Genomic DNA, 17,101 nt, shown 5'->3' with positions numbered 1-17,101 from the left:
AAGGGTCACCTGGACTCGAAACGTTAGCTCTTTTCTCTCCCTACAAATGCTGCCAGACCTGCTAAGATTTTCCAGCATGTTCTTTCTGGTTTCAGATTCCAGCATCTGCAGTAATTTGCTTTTAAACTATTATGCAAGGTTTGTCCCTAATGTAGCAACTATTCTCAAGTTTTTACACAACTTATTGTATCAAAACATGAAATGGAAATGGGGGAATCAGTGTGAGAAGGCCTTCATACAAGCTAAAGAGGCGCTACTAAAGTCAGAAATCCTGACACACTTTGATCCAAAGTTATCCTTGCAACAGGCTTGCGACGAATCACCTTATACGGTGGGAGCACAATAATGCCCAATGGGGAAGAGAAGCTAATAGTGTCTGCATCAAGATCCTTGAACAAAGCAGAAATTAACTATGCAGATAGAGAAAGAAGCTCTAGGCATCATTTTCGGAATCAAACATTTTTACTAATACCCATATGGAATGAAATTTACTTTGGGCCGTACACTGGTATTCCATCTCTAGCAGTGAGCCAGATGCAGAGATGGGCATTACTGTGTCAGCACATACATACACAATAAAATATCATCAATCAGATCTCCATGGAAACGCTAATGGATTCTTTAGATTACCTTTACCTAATCAGTCATCAATAAATAGTTTGTGTAGTAATATTTCCTGTTGATCCGTTCTGCTGTGGACATGTAGGTGGAGGTCAAACATTAGGTGGCTCCTGCTGGAATCTCTGCTTTTTGGACTTTTATGTCCGGTCTCAGGGGTAGTGTTTGGGCAAGCTGGTGTGGGAAGTCATAAGGAGCTTGGGAAATATTGAAGTCCCAGAAGAAAGGTCCTGGAAAGAAGGGGGTGAGTGAAAGTCCTCCGGCGAGTTTTGCTTTCAGCCTCACAGAAAGAAAGATGGAGGGGCTAGTCCTCTCACATTGAAACTCTGACCAGGGTGATGTTGGTGGAGTTTGAAAGACTGTTTGCCAAGCATTTGGAGGTGTTTCGGAGGGAGATGACAGCTTTTGCTTAAAAAGTGGGTGGATAAAGGTGGCAGTGATGAAGACGTCGGTCGAGGTGCAGGAGCAAGGAGAGAAGTAGAAGACTCTGTGGCAGCACAGTGACCAGATCACCTCAACGGGTGAGGAGCGGCGGAAGGTGGCGGAGGTCAACAAAGGGTTCAGAGCCGGGTGGAGGATCTGGAAAATAGGTCGTGGAGGCAAAATTTGAGGATCCTGGGTCTGCGCAAGGGGGTGGAGGGCCTGGGGTCAACCGAGCACTTTGCAAAGATGTTTGTGGAGTTGGTGGGGGAGGGAAAAGAACCACCTGCTATGAGTTGGACAGGAACATTTGTCGTTCAGGTTATTTACATGTGTTCTGTATTTTCCTTATGGGTGCGGTTCTGTTTTGTTTTTTGGTTTAAGGGAGGTGGTTTTGGGCACATGGGTCGGTTACTGAGGAGGGTGTGGGGAGGAGGGAGGGCTCTGGCAGGGTTCATTGCACTAGTTAACATAGTTTAGCTAGTGAAGGGGAGGGGGTCACAGTCGTTGGAGGCTGGTTGAGCAGGTTTCGCTGGACCTGGGAGGAGTAAATGGTGGGGGCAGGGGACTCCCGGTCAGAATGGGGGTTTGGAACATGAGGGGGTTGGGGGGACCAGTGAAGAGAGTGGGAGTTTTTGTGCAGTTGAACAGTTTAAAAGCTGATGTGGTGATGCTGCAGGAGACCTATCTGAAAGACAAGGACCAGATGAGGCTGAGGATGGGTTGGGTGAGCCAGGTGTTTCATTCACAGTTTGATAGTAGGGGTTCAGGGGGTGACGATTTTGGTGGGTAAGCGGGGGAGGTTCTAGATGGCGAAGGTGGTGGTAGATCAGCAGAGCAGGTACGTGATTGTTACGGGTGCGCTGGAGAGGAGGTTGGTGGTGGTATTGATAAGCGTATATGCCCCCAATTAGGCTGATACAGGGTTCATGAAGAGAACGCTGGCTGCCATTCCAAATCTGGATACCGTGAGTTGATAGTAGGGGTGGATTGGAACATATGCTGCAGCAAGGGTCCCAGCCACGCTCACTGACACTGTTGGGGGCAGGGGGGGTGCAAAGACATTGTCTGGGCTCATGAGGGAGATTGGGGGGTTGGATCTGTGGAGACTTTTACACCTGCGGGATCAGGAATATTCAATTTTCTCTCCGGTGCACAAGGTTTTTCAAGGATTGACTATTTTGTGGTGGGAAAGGCGCTGTTGGCTGGAGTTAAGAGGGCAGAGTATTCAGCAATTGTGATTTCGGATCACTCTCCACACTGGATGGGCATGGTATTGGAGAAGGGGGCAGCCCTTAAGCTGTGGTGGAGGACGGATGTGGGGTTGTTGGCGGATCGGAGTTTCTATGACAAGATTGGAAAGATGATTGAGGAGTACGTGGGGTTCAATTGCACGGGGGAGGTTTCACGGGTCGGTAGTTTGGGAGGCTATGAAGGTGGTGGTGAAGAGGGAGGTGATCTCGTTTAAAGCCAAAGTGGATGAGGAGGAGAGGAAAGAACACCAAAGGTTGGTAGAAAAGATTTTGCAGGTAGATGGGAGTACACGGGGGGGGGGGGGGGGGGGGGGGGGGGGGGGCCTGATCCGGGGCTCCTGGCAAAGAGAAAGGATCTGCAGATGAAGTTGGATCTATTGTCCGCGAGAAAGCAATGCGTCAGTTGAGAGGGGGGCCTTTTTATGAGTACAGGGAGAAGCAGGTGTTGGCAGGTCTGCTCCGTAGGGAGACCACAGTGAGGGAAACGGTTCGGGACAAGACATGGGAGTTGCTGGTGGCTCCGGAACAGATTAACAAGGTGCTTGAGGAGTTGTACAGGGACTTGTATAAGTCGGAGCCACCAGAGAATGAGCGGGAGATGAGAGAGTTCCTGGGCGGGTTGGAGTGCCCTAGGTTGGGAGAGGTGGAGAGGGCAGGGCTGGAAGAGCTGATCGTGGTTGGAGGAGGTGAAGATGGCAATCAGGAGGATGCAGGCGGGGAAAGCGGCAGGACTCGATGGGTTTCCGGTCGAATTTTATAGAAGATTTAAGGATGGTCTGGCACCATTGATGCTGGAAATGTTTGAGGATGCGATGTATAGGGGGGTCGTGCCTAAAATGATGGGGCAGGCCTCGACCTCGTTGTTGCAAAAGAATTACAAGGAACCGGTGGAATGTGGGTCATGCAGGCTCATATCTCAACCGAATGTGGACGGCAAGGTATTGCTAAGGTGCTGCCGTTAAGGTTGGAGGGATGTCTCCCAAAGGTGAGAGTGGAGAGGATCAAATGGGGCTCGATAAGGGCAGACAGTTGTCATCGAATGTGAGGAGGCTGTTGAATTGGTGCTTTCTCCAGCAGAGGGAAGGGAAACGGAGGTGGTGATGCGGAGAAGGCGTTTGATCGGGTGGAATGGAGTTATTTGATGGCGGTGTTGGAGAAATGTGGGATTGGGCCGAAGTTTGTGACCTGGGTGCAGTTGTTGTATGAGGAGCACATGGCGAACATGGGCATGAATAATATGAATTCAGGGCATTTTGCATTGCACCGGAGAACGAGGCAGAGGTGCCCTATGACCCTGTTTGCATTGGCGGTAGAACCCTTGGCCACTGCACTTAGGGGTTTGGGATTGTGGAAGGGGGTATGAAATGGGGGGGTGGTGGAGCATACATCCTTGTATGCGGATAACTTGTTATATATTTTACAGCTTGACTCCTCAGTGGGAGAGATTCAAAACGCTGGCGTTTCACTCTGGACTTTCCTTGAGAAAGTCCTGAGCGATTCTCCTACCTGCAGGGGGCTGTCAGGACCCCGAAGTGCTTCTCACAGCTCTGGCTGCGGATACGGGACCCCTCACATGCGCACGGCGGCAGCCTGCAATGGCCGCGCTCTGCGACATGGTGGTCTCGCACCACGGACCATCATCAAAAACATAGGCCCCCCCGTATTTTGGGAAGCTCTTGGATCCGTGCCGCCCGATCACTCCCCTGGCCGTCCATAAGGCCCCCCACCCCCGGTGATTGAGCCCCCCGCCTCCCACCAGGGTGGTTGCGGACTGAGTCCGTAGCTGCCACCCTGGGTTCTGATGGCCGATACGTGGTTAGAACCACGCTGTCAGGAACTCGGCCAGTTTTGCATGGGGGGGGGGGGGGGCTCTGTCAATGGCCCCCTAGCTGCGCTGCGTAGATCACGTGCGAGTGACTCCTGAGCGATTCTCCGGGGACCGGAGAGTCGCTTCAGCGGTGCCAGTCCCGATTTCCGGGTAAACGGCCATTCCCTGCCCCCCGCTCCGAGCGCAATTCCAGTGCGGAGGCTCGGGGAATCCAGCCAATGGGTTGCATCAGAGATTTGGCATGTTTTCTGGGTACAACATGAACTTAGAGAAAAGTGAGTACTTTATGGTCTCCTCTGCAGGTGTGTGGGGGGGGGGGGGGGGGGGGGGGGCTGCATTTCGCCTGGCAGTATCTCACTTAAGGTATCTGGGGGTGGATGTAGCCCAGAACTGGGCGGTCTCCGCAAGTTCAATTTTACTAGCTTTGTGGGGAGGGTGAAGGCTGATTTGTTGAGGCAGGATAATCTTCCTCTGTCGTTGGTGGGCCATGTACAAGCAGTGAAGATGAATATTTTATCACAATTCTTGTTTTTGTTTCAGTGCCTGTCGGTCACTGCCCAAGGCATTTTTCATGGTGTGGACAGGCTGGTCTCCCCGTTAGTCTGGGTGGAGAAGGTGGTGAGGATAATGAAGGTGATACTGCAGAGGGGACAGCAGGAGGGGGGGGGGAGAGAGACATTGGGCAGCGAATACAGAGAAGGTTCAGGGATGGAATAGAGAGGTGGGGGCTTTGTGGATGAGGATGGACGCAGGCTCATGTCGAGGATCGGGGTTGCAGACGCTGGTTGGAGAGGGGTGTCATCTCGCCAATTTACGGGAGGAATTTGAAGGAACATGGGGTGTCCATGGAGGGGGTTAAGGCAAAGTGGGAGAAAGAGCTGACGGCAACACTTTAGGAGGGATTGTGGCATGATATGCTGCACAGGGTAAACGCCTCGACTTTGTGTGCGAGGCTGGGGCTGATAGTTGAAGGTTATGTACAGGACGCACCTGACAAAGTCTAGGATGAGCCAGCTGTTCGAGGGGATAGAGGATGTCTGTGAGCGATGTGGGAGGGAGCCTATAAACCTTATACATATATTTTGTGCATGTCCGAAGCTGGAGGGTTTTGGAGGGCGGTTTTCAGCACCATTTTGGGGGTTCTGCGTGTGGATGTGGAGCCTGGTCCCCTGGAAGCCATATTCGGAGTGTCAGATTGGCCAGAGTTGGTGTCTTAGCCTTCACCTCGCTGATTGTTTGCAGGCGGATCTCGTTGGGGTGGAAGTCAGCTTCTCCACCTCGTGCCTCGGCCTGGAGGGGAGGACCTGTTGGACCTTTTAGCCCTGGAGAAAGTGAAATTTGCTCTGAGGGAGGGGGGGGAGTGGGTTCTACAATAGTTGGGGTTTGTTCATTTTTTACTTTGGAGAGTTGGCTACCGTTGACTGGTTTGGGATGGGAGGGGGGGAGAGGGGGAGGTAGGGGGGTGTGGGGGCAGAATTTTGTATTTGCTGTAAATTGTGAAAATGTTGAAAATTTGGAATAAAAATACTTTTTAAAAAAAAGTAGTATTTTCTATTTTGAAGAAGTTGATAACATCCCTGTAACCGCAGGACAAGTTAAGAACTATACCATAAATAATCTACCACTGTCAGAAGTTGTGGGCATTGCACTTTGTGACAAGACAGTGGAGGCAAGCCCAAATTGAAGCCGTATGTTATCCAAAGACTCAAACAATCTGTACAGGCAGGCTATTTCCACTGGGACTGAGAGTCATTGCTCCACCTTTGTTCAGGAAACATGTCCTAAACCAATTTCATGAAGGTCATTGTGGGGTAGTAAGGATAAAGGAGATAGCCAGAAGCTACTTTTGGTGGCCAGAGCTTGATAGCGAAATTGAGGAGAAGGTAGGCATGTGTTCAGTGTTATGGGCCAGGGATTAGAGAACCCCAAAGGGTATCATGGAGTTCACCTGACCCACAACTTTTAATAGATTGTGGTATGGGGAGCACACGTTCCACTCTACAGGTGCAGTACAGCAGAAATGGAAAAGTATTTTTTTAAAGCAAAACAATTTTTATTCTATGAACTAAAGTTAACCTTTTTAAAACATACAGTGATCATCTTCTCAACCATTAATTCAAATACAACCACCAAAGAATACAACACTAAGTAATCCTTTAAGTAATCTTTTAACATCCATATGACTTAAAAACATAACCTTTAACAGAAGCACATCAGGTTAAAGTCACGACTGAGAGCAGTTATTAGTTTTAAACCACCAATGGATCACTTTACAGTTTTTAGATTACAGAGAGAGAGACTCATACACCTTCTGGCTGTGACTGCAGCTATCCAGTTCTGAAAACGAAACTAAAACACACCCCGCAGCAAACAGCCTAAAACAAAAGTAAAAAGCTGAGAGACAGCCCAGCTCCACCCACTCTCTGACATCACTGGAGTAATAAACACTCATTTCTTAAAGGTACTCTCACATGACATGAGCTTGTGCAAAGGTTTGAAACCTGCCACCACTAATGCCATTACACCCATGGCAATGGCCAGATAGGCCATGGGTTAGAGTTCATATAGATTATGCTGAACCATTCGAAGGACAAATGCTTTTCATTGTGGTAGACACGCATTTGAAATAATGGCCTGAAGTCACCATTATGAAGACTGTGGCCTTGGAGAGAACAATAGAAAGACTGAGTGAGATTTTTGCAAAATCTGGTTACCCTGAACAACTTGTTGGCGACAGTTGGCACAATTATATTTGCAAGAAATCAAATTATCTAAAGGAGAATGGTATCCAACACATCTGATCCCCTCCTTATTATCCTGCCACAATGGGCTGGCTGAAAAGTTTATTCAAACAATGAAGCATTCATTGAAGGTGATGGGCGAGCAAGGATCATTGTCAAAATCACAAAGCCAATTCCTGATGCACATACAGGAATACAACACATTTGACAGCCCAAAGTTCTCCTGCATTACTCATAGCGAAACATTAGTTGTGCACATTGTTTGATTTGCTGAAGCCACCTAAGGTAAGGGAAATTGTTGAGAGGAAAGAGCAAAGCCAGGTTTTGTGACGTGAGAGCATGGCTAAACACTGTGTTTTTCCGAAAGGACAGGAAGTATTGGCAGGGAACCATACCACTGTTGAGAAGTGGATCCTGCCATCATCTTAGCACAGACAGGACCCATCTCCTACACAGTTCAAACTCGGGATGATGTAGTATGGAGAAGACACGCTGACCAACTTTTAGCAATAAGAACAAGGTTGCCAGAGACAGAGTCAACCGAGAGTCTACAACAAACTGTTACGAGTGAAGATCTAGATATTCCCGAGAACCTGACTATATCAGAAAGAACTGTGGAAGACAGTACCCAGTTGAGGATACTACAACAGTAAGTCAACCTCCGAACACAACGTCAACTACGGTTGAGACAACTACAGGTGACATCCAAACTAAACCAAAAATACCAGAGGTTGGTGTCAACACAAAAAAGCAGATGCCTTAGGTTCACCGGCAACCACATGTCCTCTGAAACATCTAACTCATTGACAGTGGTGTTTATTAATTGTTTATATTGTGGGGCAGCACAGTGGTGCAGTGGTTAGCACTGCCGTCTCACACGCTGAGGATCCGGGTTCGATCCCAGACCCAGGTCACTGTCCGTATGGAGTTTGCACATTCTTTCCATGTCTGCGTGGGTCTCACCCCCCATAACCCAAAGGCATGCAGGGTAGGTGGATTGGCCATGCTAAATTTCCCCTTAATTAGAAACAAAAGGAATGGGTATTATACATTTATTTTTAAAATTAAAAATTTGTTCATATTGTAAATTTTGATTGTTAACATGATATTGGGTGCAATTTAACTAAGTCCCATAGCGAGCTTGTTTAGCTCGCTGTGCCAAGAAACACAAGGCTATAAAACGTGATTCACATTTGATAAATGGCCTCAACGGGGAACGTGTGGCAGAGATTGTGCATCGCCCCGTTTTCTGTACTGAGGAGAGCTCTGCTCACCAGAACTGTTCAATATAACAAGAGTTCGGGAAGCTTCAATGAACTATGGAAGGGTCCCTGGGCCCCCCTGCACTCATGCCAACACTTGCACAATGGCACCCCCTGCCCAATCAGCCCCATGCACAAAATTACACCTTGGCAGCACCAACCTGGCACCCTGGAACTGCCCCTGCCAGTGCCACCTGGGCACCTTGACAGTGCCAGCCTGCTCCACATTTGTGGAGACCAGTACTGAACAGTGCTCACTTAAGGTCTCCAATACAAGGGAAATTGATTCCGTGCCTTGGGTAACTCAGGAATCTGCACATTAAAGTGAGACTAGCTGTTTTGCTTTAATATGAAGATTTGCTAAAAGTCATTCCGCCCATAATGGGCAGGATTCACATCGCAACACCTTGCTAGATCTCGCAAGGCGTTGCGAGCCAGGTAGATCCAGGTAGATTGCGGCGAGCTGCTTTTCGAGCGCAGCGGTGCCATTAAATAGCGCCCTATGTGTTTCATTGCAGGAATCTCTAATGTAAAGGGTGAGGAAAGTGTTGTGTATTCATACTGTTGGAACACATTAAGAGTCTGATCATATGATCATATGGCACCATTGGGTGTGGGCAAATGGGGTGTCTTACCTAACAGCCTGTAGAGTAAACACCTTTCTAATAAAGCTTGTGTTTGTTTGTGCCTTTGTGTCTGCAAGCCTATCCTTTAAAAACACCACAAAGATATACCTGAGCTTATGAAAGAAATGGGCTTGAGGAGGCCAAATTGGAATGTTTTCACTTTTTTTGACATTGTGTGTTCATACATTGAGACATCACCTTTCTCATAATGTTCATGACATGATGCACAAAGGAGACCTGGCAATAGTTGCTCAAAACAGAAAGAAATGTGGTGCATGATTTGCTGGTCGGAAAGGCATATGTAGCTCAATGGGCATCATTCATTATCTCTCCCTGTGGACATTACACATCCATTACCATGGAAATGTCCTTTTTTCTCCCTCTCTCTATTTTAATTGAAAACCTTCCTACTTTTTCAATATTGCCTGCATCACTGTTTACTCGGTTTGAGAAGTGGGCAGGCAAGGAGGGTAACTTCCTCTAGGAGGGGGGAAATGATCTGTGCCAGTAGTGTGAAGTACGTTCATAGCCAATCAGCAGTTGTTTTATACAAGAAGATAGCTGATTCACTCTGAGCCCACTTTGAGGTACTGGCATAGATTAATTTCACCCCCAATTAATTATGACTAATTATCGGATTTCCAGCATCAGAGTTCTTTTTAATCTCATGATTAGTGTGGAGTATTGGGAAGGAAGCTAAAACAAAACGGATTTGTTGAGGAGGGGTTAAAACAGATCCGGAAACAATTCTCATTCTCAAAGGATCAGGAAACAACTATTCTGTCATTTACTTAATGCATTTACAGTGAAAAGATAGACTCTGGCTTATGCTCAGTCTTTCTGGAATATTTCAAAACTTTTTTGATAAATAAAGTTTCAATTTAATTTATATCACACCAGGCATTAAACTAAAAAGAGAAACCACCAATGATGGGCCGATATCCCCCCTGGCCATAGTGTCAAATAAAGTGTTGTATCAAAGGAATAAAAGAGGGGGCAAAAATCCAGTTCTCTGCCCTACCCTTTGATTTGACCAGTGCTGCCACCACTGTGCCCCCACCCCCCATTTCTCCAATCTTGAGGAGAAGTTCCAACCTGAACTATTGAGCAAGAAGGTGAGAGCCCAAAGGGGGTAGTCCCACCTGTCACTTTTGCTCTCCAAGGATGTTTCTTTTCACCTTCCAAATGCTTCTGAATTTTACGATTCAAGTGGAACATCTCCAAATTTGCAGATGACATAAAGCTGGGTTGGAGGGCGGGCTGTGAGGAGGATGCAGACATGCTTCAGCATAGATTTGGACAAGTTGAGTGAATGGGCAACTGCACGGCAGATGCAGTATAACATGGATAAATGTGTCATTGTGCAATTTGAAGGCAAAACAGGAAGGCCGATTATTATCTGAATGGCTAGATTGAGAGAGGGGAATATGCAGCGAGATCTGGGTTTCCCTCTACACCAGTTGCTGAAAATGGTGGCAAAGAAGGTAACTGGTATTTTGGCCTTCATAGCAAGAATTTTGAGTACTGGAGCAGCATTGCTGTAATTATACAGGGCTTTGGTGAGACCACAATGGGAATATTGTGTGCAGTTTTGGTCTGCTTACCTCAGCAAGGATGTTCTGGCTAAAGAGGGAGTGCAGTGAAGGTTTACCAGACTGATTCCTGGGATGGCAGGACTGTTGTATGAGAAGAGATTGAGTCAGTTAGGATTATATTCACTGGAGTTATGAAGAATTAGGGGGGTCTCATAGAAAACTATTACATTTTACCAAGACTAGACAGGGTCGATGCAGGAAGGATGTTCCTGATGGTGGGGAGTCCAGAACTGGGGCCCAGTCTAAGGACACAGGGTAAACCATTTGGAACTGAGATGTGGAGAAATGTCTTCACCTACAGAGTGGTGAGTCTGTGGAATTTGCTACCACAGATAGTAGTTGAGGCCAAAATATTGCATGTTTTCAAGAAAAAGTTAGATATAGCTCTTGGGGCAAAAGATTTAAAGGATATGGGAGGAAAGTAGGAACAAGTTACTGAGTTGGATGATCAGCCATGATCATAATGAATGGTGGAGCAGGCTGGAAGGACTGAATGGCCTACTCCTGCTCTTATTTTCTATGCTTCTCTGTTCAGCTGAAGACAATAAATTCAAAATCCCAAAGTAGGGCTGCACCTCCATTGTTTTGTACAGATTTGTTTCAATATTTTCCTGAGCCCACATAAAACACCTCATCCTGTCCTAGAAACTATATGAACATTGCCGTACTTTTCATTTTCAATGTGAACAAATTTTTTAAGGTCTAGACTTCATACTTACGATTTATGGTATTCAGAATATATTTAGCTCTCATACCTGATGGCGTTTATAGTCAGCCAATATGATTCCTTTGTAATCAACTTTTCCTCTAATCTCACCTGATTTCTTCTTTGAAGAACTTCCTGCACAGAGATGTCCCTATACAGGCGTTGCATTTGTCCAAACCCAGAAAGCTCCTGCCAAAGTTGTAGACCGGTTTCAACCTTGTTATGTTAGCAATGGTTTTAGCTCTTGTATTCAAGCTTAATGCCATGGGTGCTAGAGACGTCAAGGCCAAGATGACACAGCTCCACATATCTGCCAAGTTCTCCTCACAGATCTTTTAACACTCAGTCGAAATTGCTTCATACACATTTACTAACCGTGCATCAACAATTCTCCAGAAAGTTAATTCTAACTTCTGCAAATGGAGCATGAAGTATTTTTGAGGTAGATACAACAACAGGAGTGACGTATTTGTCAGTCCACCAGCCTCTATCCGTGAGTTGATTGTTCTTGGAGGAAGTATGGAGCATGCTGATAATTTGGTTGCTATGGTAGTACTTCCCCACATTCGCCAGTGCAGAAATGTGATAGGTCACATCATCTGCTTTCCTATTTCCACACAGCACAATAACTTCAACATATTCATCTGCTCTGTGTAGATAATGGTAGGATATCCTGGCTTTTTCAATCAGAAATTATGTGGAAGCTTTTTAAGCAGAGCAATAACTTCTCTTTGTGCATGCGGCCTGCAGTCATTTTGTGAAATCAAAAAGGGCACCCCTATTCCTTCCGATGTCACAAATCATGGAATTTCCCAAAGTTTTGGGGCAATTGTTTGTGTGGCCTCTAGTGCTTCTCTTGAGGACTGCTGGTTAGACCATACAAGACACCGTTTGCACATTACAGGTCGTAAATGCGTGCAGAAGCCTAATTTCAATATTGAAATAAAGTTTGTCCTCATGTTTGTTGCCAACAGAAAGGCCCTAGTTGCCTGCACATCGGTGCAGATGGGGGAGTAAGCTTTTTCCCTGCTAAATTGGCACACTGGTGACCATTGTACATCTCGGAATCAAGTACAACATTGTTGAATTTATACCTTGTTGATCCTTCTGTGAATAACAGTGAGTTGATTAAATACTACACAAAGATTTGGGGCAGCATGGTAGCACAAGAGGGTAGCACTGTGGCTTCACAGCACCAGGGTCCCAGGTTCGATTCCCCGTTGGGTCACTGTCTGTGCGGAGTCTGCACGTTCTACCGTGTCTGCGTGGGTTTCCTCCAGGTGCTCCAGTTTCCTCCCACAGTCCAAAGACGTGCAGGTTAGGTGGATTGGCCATGATAAATTGCCCTTAGTGACCAAAAAAAGGTTAGGAGGGCTTATTGGGTTACAGGGATAGGGCTTAAGTGGGTCGGTGCAGACTCGATGGGCCAAATGGCCTCCTTCTGCACTGTATGTTCTATGATTAGTATTTCAATGCAGATTTGTTGCCTTTATTGAGAATTCTAGTTTCAGGTGGAGAAGAAAGTTTAGGATTGAGTACATGGTTAAAAATACTCATTAAATATTGGGGCTATCTTATCAGAAACCTTTCTGACTGTTAAATTTTTAAACTCGAGTGTTTTCAAGCTGTCCAAAATGAGTAAATAACTGTTAATCTGAACACTAACCTTTTTTGCAGTAATGCTGAACCACAGCATAATGCAAGTTCCATTCTGTGAATGGGACTTTTGAGATTTACCCTCAATACAATGGACTGCTTTGATAACCAATAGATTTCTCGAGTAGCTAAAGACTAATTTGCCAGATGTTTTAACACTGAGAGATCATGCACAGGAGAATAGCAGAATCTTCCAATGCTTTTGGAAAGCTGTCAAAGACACTGGCCACATTTTGGATACCAACAAGACGTTGGATAAGTTGACTGGCTGCTTGTGTGTGCTGGGAGGAAATCTCGGAATGCTTCTGTGCCAAACTTGTAAAGCAAACAAGAGGTGGAGCTTTAAAAAACAGTACTTCCTTATTTCACATTTAAACAGACCTTCTGCTGGCCAGATGGTGCTGAGTGGCAAAGCCAGCAGTATGACTCTATGATGGTTTCCTGTTTTAACCAATTCATTGATAGAATCAGTAACATGGCATTAACTTCACCACTCTTAATTAAAATGTTTCGTTACTGGCATCGCAGTGACTTGCTGCTATTATGGACCTAAAATCTTCCCCTTTGTAGTGCAAAACATGGTAACACAGCTGTCAGTTGCCAGAGTGATATCAGAGCTGAGCAGGGTTATCACATTTGATCTTTGAAAGGTACTAGTGCTTTTAGAGCATCTCTCCCTCTGAGCTGCAAAGGTATGTGCTGGCGTTCCAGCAAGTAGCAAATCTGTGGCCATTGCAGTTTTGTGCTATATAACAAGGAGCTTAAATACGTGGAAAATGTACCAGTAGCATTTCAATGTTTCCAACATTTTCAGAACTTTTATTTCAAACTATTTCCGCGGGAAAAAAGCTCTTTGTTTACATTTATTTCATAATGTTTTCCAGAGAGTTCCATTCTAATTTTTTTTCATAACTCACAGATTGCGGGCAAAACCTTCCTGGTAGGATTTTGTGCGTAAGTAAAACAGAACCCAGCATGCAATTGGTGAAATAAAGCACTGCACATTGCTCTAGTTATGCTGTTTAATTTCTGAAGTGAAGATAATTCATTCTTGTTGAAGGATAGATTGGTTTTATGTTGATTTAGCCCTTAGTATGGATTTCTGGACATTTGAATAATAACAGATAGAAAAAGGCCTTTCGGTTCACCCAACCTGTCCCACATAATTGTGATATTTTGTGCATCACAATACACTCCATCCCACCAGGAACTACGTGATCTCCTGGATGAGGACAAAAGACAATGGATAAAAACACCAGGCTGATTTGAGAGAAGAAATCTAGGAAATTCCTCGATAACCCTCTGAGGCAATTGAGACGAGGCCTTATTACTTGTGACCTTATTATTCACCGGGGCGACAGGGTGGCACAGTGGTTAGCACTGCTGCATTTACATCGCAAGGGGCCGGATTTAATTCTGGGCTTGGGTCACTGTCGTGTGGAGTTTGCACATTATCCCCTGTCCTCATGGGTTTCCTCCAGGCCCTCTGGTTTCCTCCCACAATCCAAAGAGGTGCAGGTTAGGTGAATTGACCATGGTAAAATTTCCCCTTAGTGCCCAAAAGATGCGTGGGTTGGGTGAGGTTACAGGGATGCGGCTGGGGTGAGCTTAGGTAGGGCACTCTTTCAAAGGGTCGGTGCAGACACGATGGGCCGAATGGCCTCCTCTGGCACTATAGGGATTCTATGACTGTCCAATTCCTTTCCCAGCTCTGTTTGGTTGGCTGCTTCTCCAGTTTCACCTTGTGATTCCTCCTTCAGTTCTATCCAATTGTATCAGAAATGCCTCCTCATCTATTGAAGTAGATAGTAGGAAATTGAGGGCACGCCCCCTCTGATTTTCCAGGTGGAAGATGAAGTGAATTGAGGGGCACCCCCTCACTTGGAGCATCCAAGCTGCAGAGATCAGCATCTCTTTAGATTGGACACTTTGGGTGAAGTAAAACATTTTGCCCCTTGTACCATCTTCTGGACATAGGTCCACCCTTTCTTGTTACCATTGTACGCTTTCACTGATCCTGCATGGAAACAAGGAATGATGGCAATGAGCAGCCTTTCATAGCTGATAGTACACATCATTCCAGTCCCCACTATTCCTGTTCCTAACCACAACTGTGCTCTCAAATTATGGACTGCGCATTAGGAGGGCCACGGAAATATTTAAATTAATGGATGCCACATATCTTGGCACACAATCATAGAACATAGAACATAGAACACTACAGCGCAGTACGGGCCCTTCGGCCCTCGATGTTGCGCCGACCTGTGAAACCATCTGAAGCCTATCTGACCTACACTATTCCATTTTCATCCATATGTCTATCCAGTGACCACATAAATGCCCTTAAAGTTGGCGAGTCTACTACTGTTGCAGGCAGGGCGTTCCACACCCCTACTACTCTCTGAGTAAAGAAACTGCCTCTGACATCTGTCCTATATCTATCACCCCTCAATTTAAAGCTATGTCCCCTCGTGTTGGTCATCACCATGCGAGGAAAAAGACTCTCACTGTCCACCCTATCTAACCCTCTGACTATCTTATATGTCTCTATTAAGTCACCTCTCAGCCTTCTCCTCTCTAACGAAAACAACCTCAATTCCCTGAGCCTTTCCTCGTAAGACCTTCCCTCCATACCAGGCAACATCCTAGTAAATCTCCTCTGAACCCTTTCCAAAGCTTCCACATCCTTCCTATAATGTGGTGACCAGAACTGCACGCAGTACTCCAGGTGCGGCCGCACCAGAGTTATGTACAGCTGCAGCATGACCTTGTGGTTCCGAAACTCAATCCCCCTGCTTATAAAGGCTAGCACACCATATGCCTTCTTAACAGCTCTATTAACCTGGGTGGCAACTTTCAGGGATTTATGTACCTGGATGCCGAGATCTCTCTGTTCATCTACACTACCAAGAATCTTGCCATTAGCCCAGTACTCTGCATTCCTGTTACTCCTTCCAAAGTGAACCACCTCACACTTTTCCGCATTAAACTCCATCTGCCACCTCTCAGCCCAGCTCTGCAGCTTATCTATGTCCCTCTGTATCCTATAACATCCTTCAGCACTATCCACAACTCCACCGACCTTCGTGTCATCTGCAAATTTACTAACCCATCCTTCTACACCCTCTTCCAGGTCATTTATAAAAATGACAAACAGCAGTGGTCCCAAAACAGATCCTTGCGGTACACCACTAGTAACGGAACTCCAGGATGAACATTTGCCATCAACCACCACCCTCTGTCTTCTTTCAGCTAGCCAATTACTGATCCAAACCGCTAAATCACCTTCAATCCCATACTTCCTTATTTTCTGCAATAGCCTACCGTGGGGAACCTTATCAAACGCCTTACTGAAATCCATATACACCACATCAACAGCTTTACCCTGATCCACCTGTTTGGTCACCTTCTCAAAAAAATCAATAAGGTTTGTGAGGCATGACCTACCCTTCACAAAACCGTGTTGACTATCGCTAATCAACTTGTTCTTTTCAAGATGATTATAAACCCTATCTCTTATAACCTTTTCCAACATTTTACCCACAACCGAAGTAAGGCTCACAGGTCTATAATTACCAGGGTTGTCTCTACTCCCCTTCTTGAACAAGGGGACAACATTTGCTATCCTCCAGTCTTCCGGCACTATTCCTGTCGACAAAGACGACATAAAGATCAAGGACAAAGGCTCTGCAATCTCCTCCCTGGCTTCCCAGAGAATCCTAGGATAAATCCCATCTGGCCCAGGGGACTTATCTATTTTGACATTTTCCAAAATTGCTAACACCTCCTCCTTTTGAACCTCAATTCCATCTAGCCTGGTCGACTGAACCTGAGTGTTCTCCTCGACAACATTGTCTTTCTCCAGTGTAAACACTGACGAAAAATATCCATTTAACGCTTCCCCTATCTCCTCTGATTCCACACACAACTTTCCACTACTATCCTTGATTGGCCCTAATCTTACTCTAGTCATTCTTTTGTTCCTGATATACCTATAGAAAGCCTTAGGGTTTTCCTTGATCCTATCCGCCAACGACTTTTCGTGTCCTCTCCTCGCTCTTCTTAACTCTCCCTTTAGGTCCTTCCTGGCTAACTTGTAACTCTCAAGTGCCCTAACTGAGCCTTCATGTCTCATCCTAACATAAGCCTTCTTCTTCCTCTTGACAAGTGCTTCAACTTTTGTGCAAGAATACAGATGCCCAAAGAGCAAGCAGCCTGTGACACTGCGCCTGGACTGCATTATTAACCCTCCCATGTCTGAAACTCAGACACTGTGTTGTGTTCCCAACACCTCTTTCTTATTTTACATTTCTTGAAGTTTGAGACTGTGTATGGGTTTGCAGCAGCAATATCCCTTGCAACTGAATGGTTGACACCAGGAATGGAGCATTGTTGG

The 17,101-nt window shown here is 45.9% G+C and overlaps 1 protein-coding gene across 1 annotated transcript in view; it reads right to left on the bottom strand.

Moving 5' to 3' along the window:
• dipk2b (divergent protein kinase domain 2B) overlaps positions 1–11,518 on the bottom strand; it is a 45,042-nt gene extending 33,524 nt beyond the window's left edge. The window contains exon 1 of the mRNA XM_038802079.1: positions 11,161–11,518. Within this exon, the coding sequence (XP_038658007.1) occupies positions 11,161–11,357 (197 nt within the window). The 5' untranslated portion in view covers positions 11,358–11,518. The remainder of the gene's footprint in view (positions 1–11,160) is intronic.
• Between the last annotated feature and the right edge of the window lie 5,583 nt (positions 11,519–17,101).

The sequence above is a fragment of the Scyliorhinus canicula genome, chromosome 7 (genome assembly GCF_902713615.1).
Source record: "Scyliorhinus canicula chromosome 7, sScyCan1.1, whole genome shotgun sequence".
Lineage (NCBI taxonomy): Eukaryota > Metazoa > Chordata > Chondrichthyes > Carcharhiniformes > Scyliorhinidae > Scyliorhinus > Scyliorhinus canicula.
This window is presented reverse-complemented; position numbering and strand designations above follow the sequence as displayed.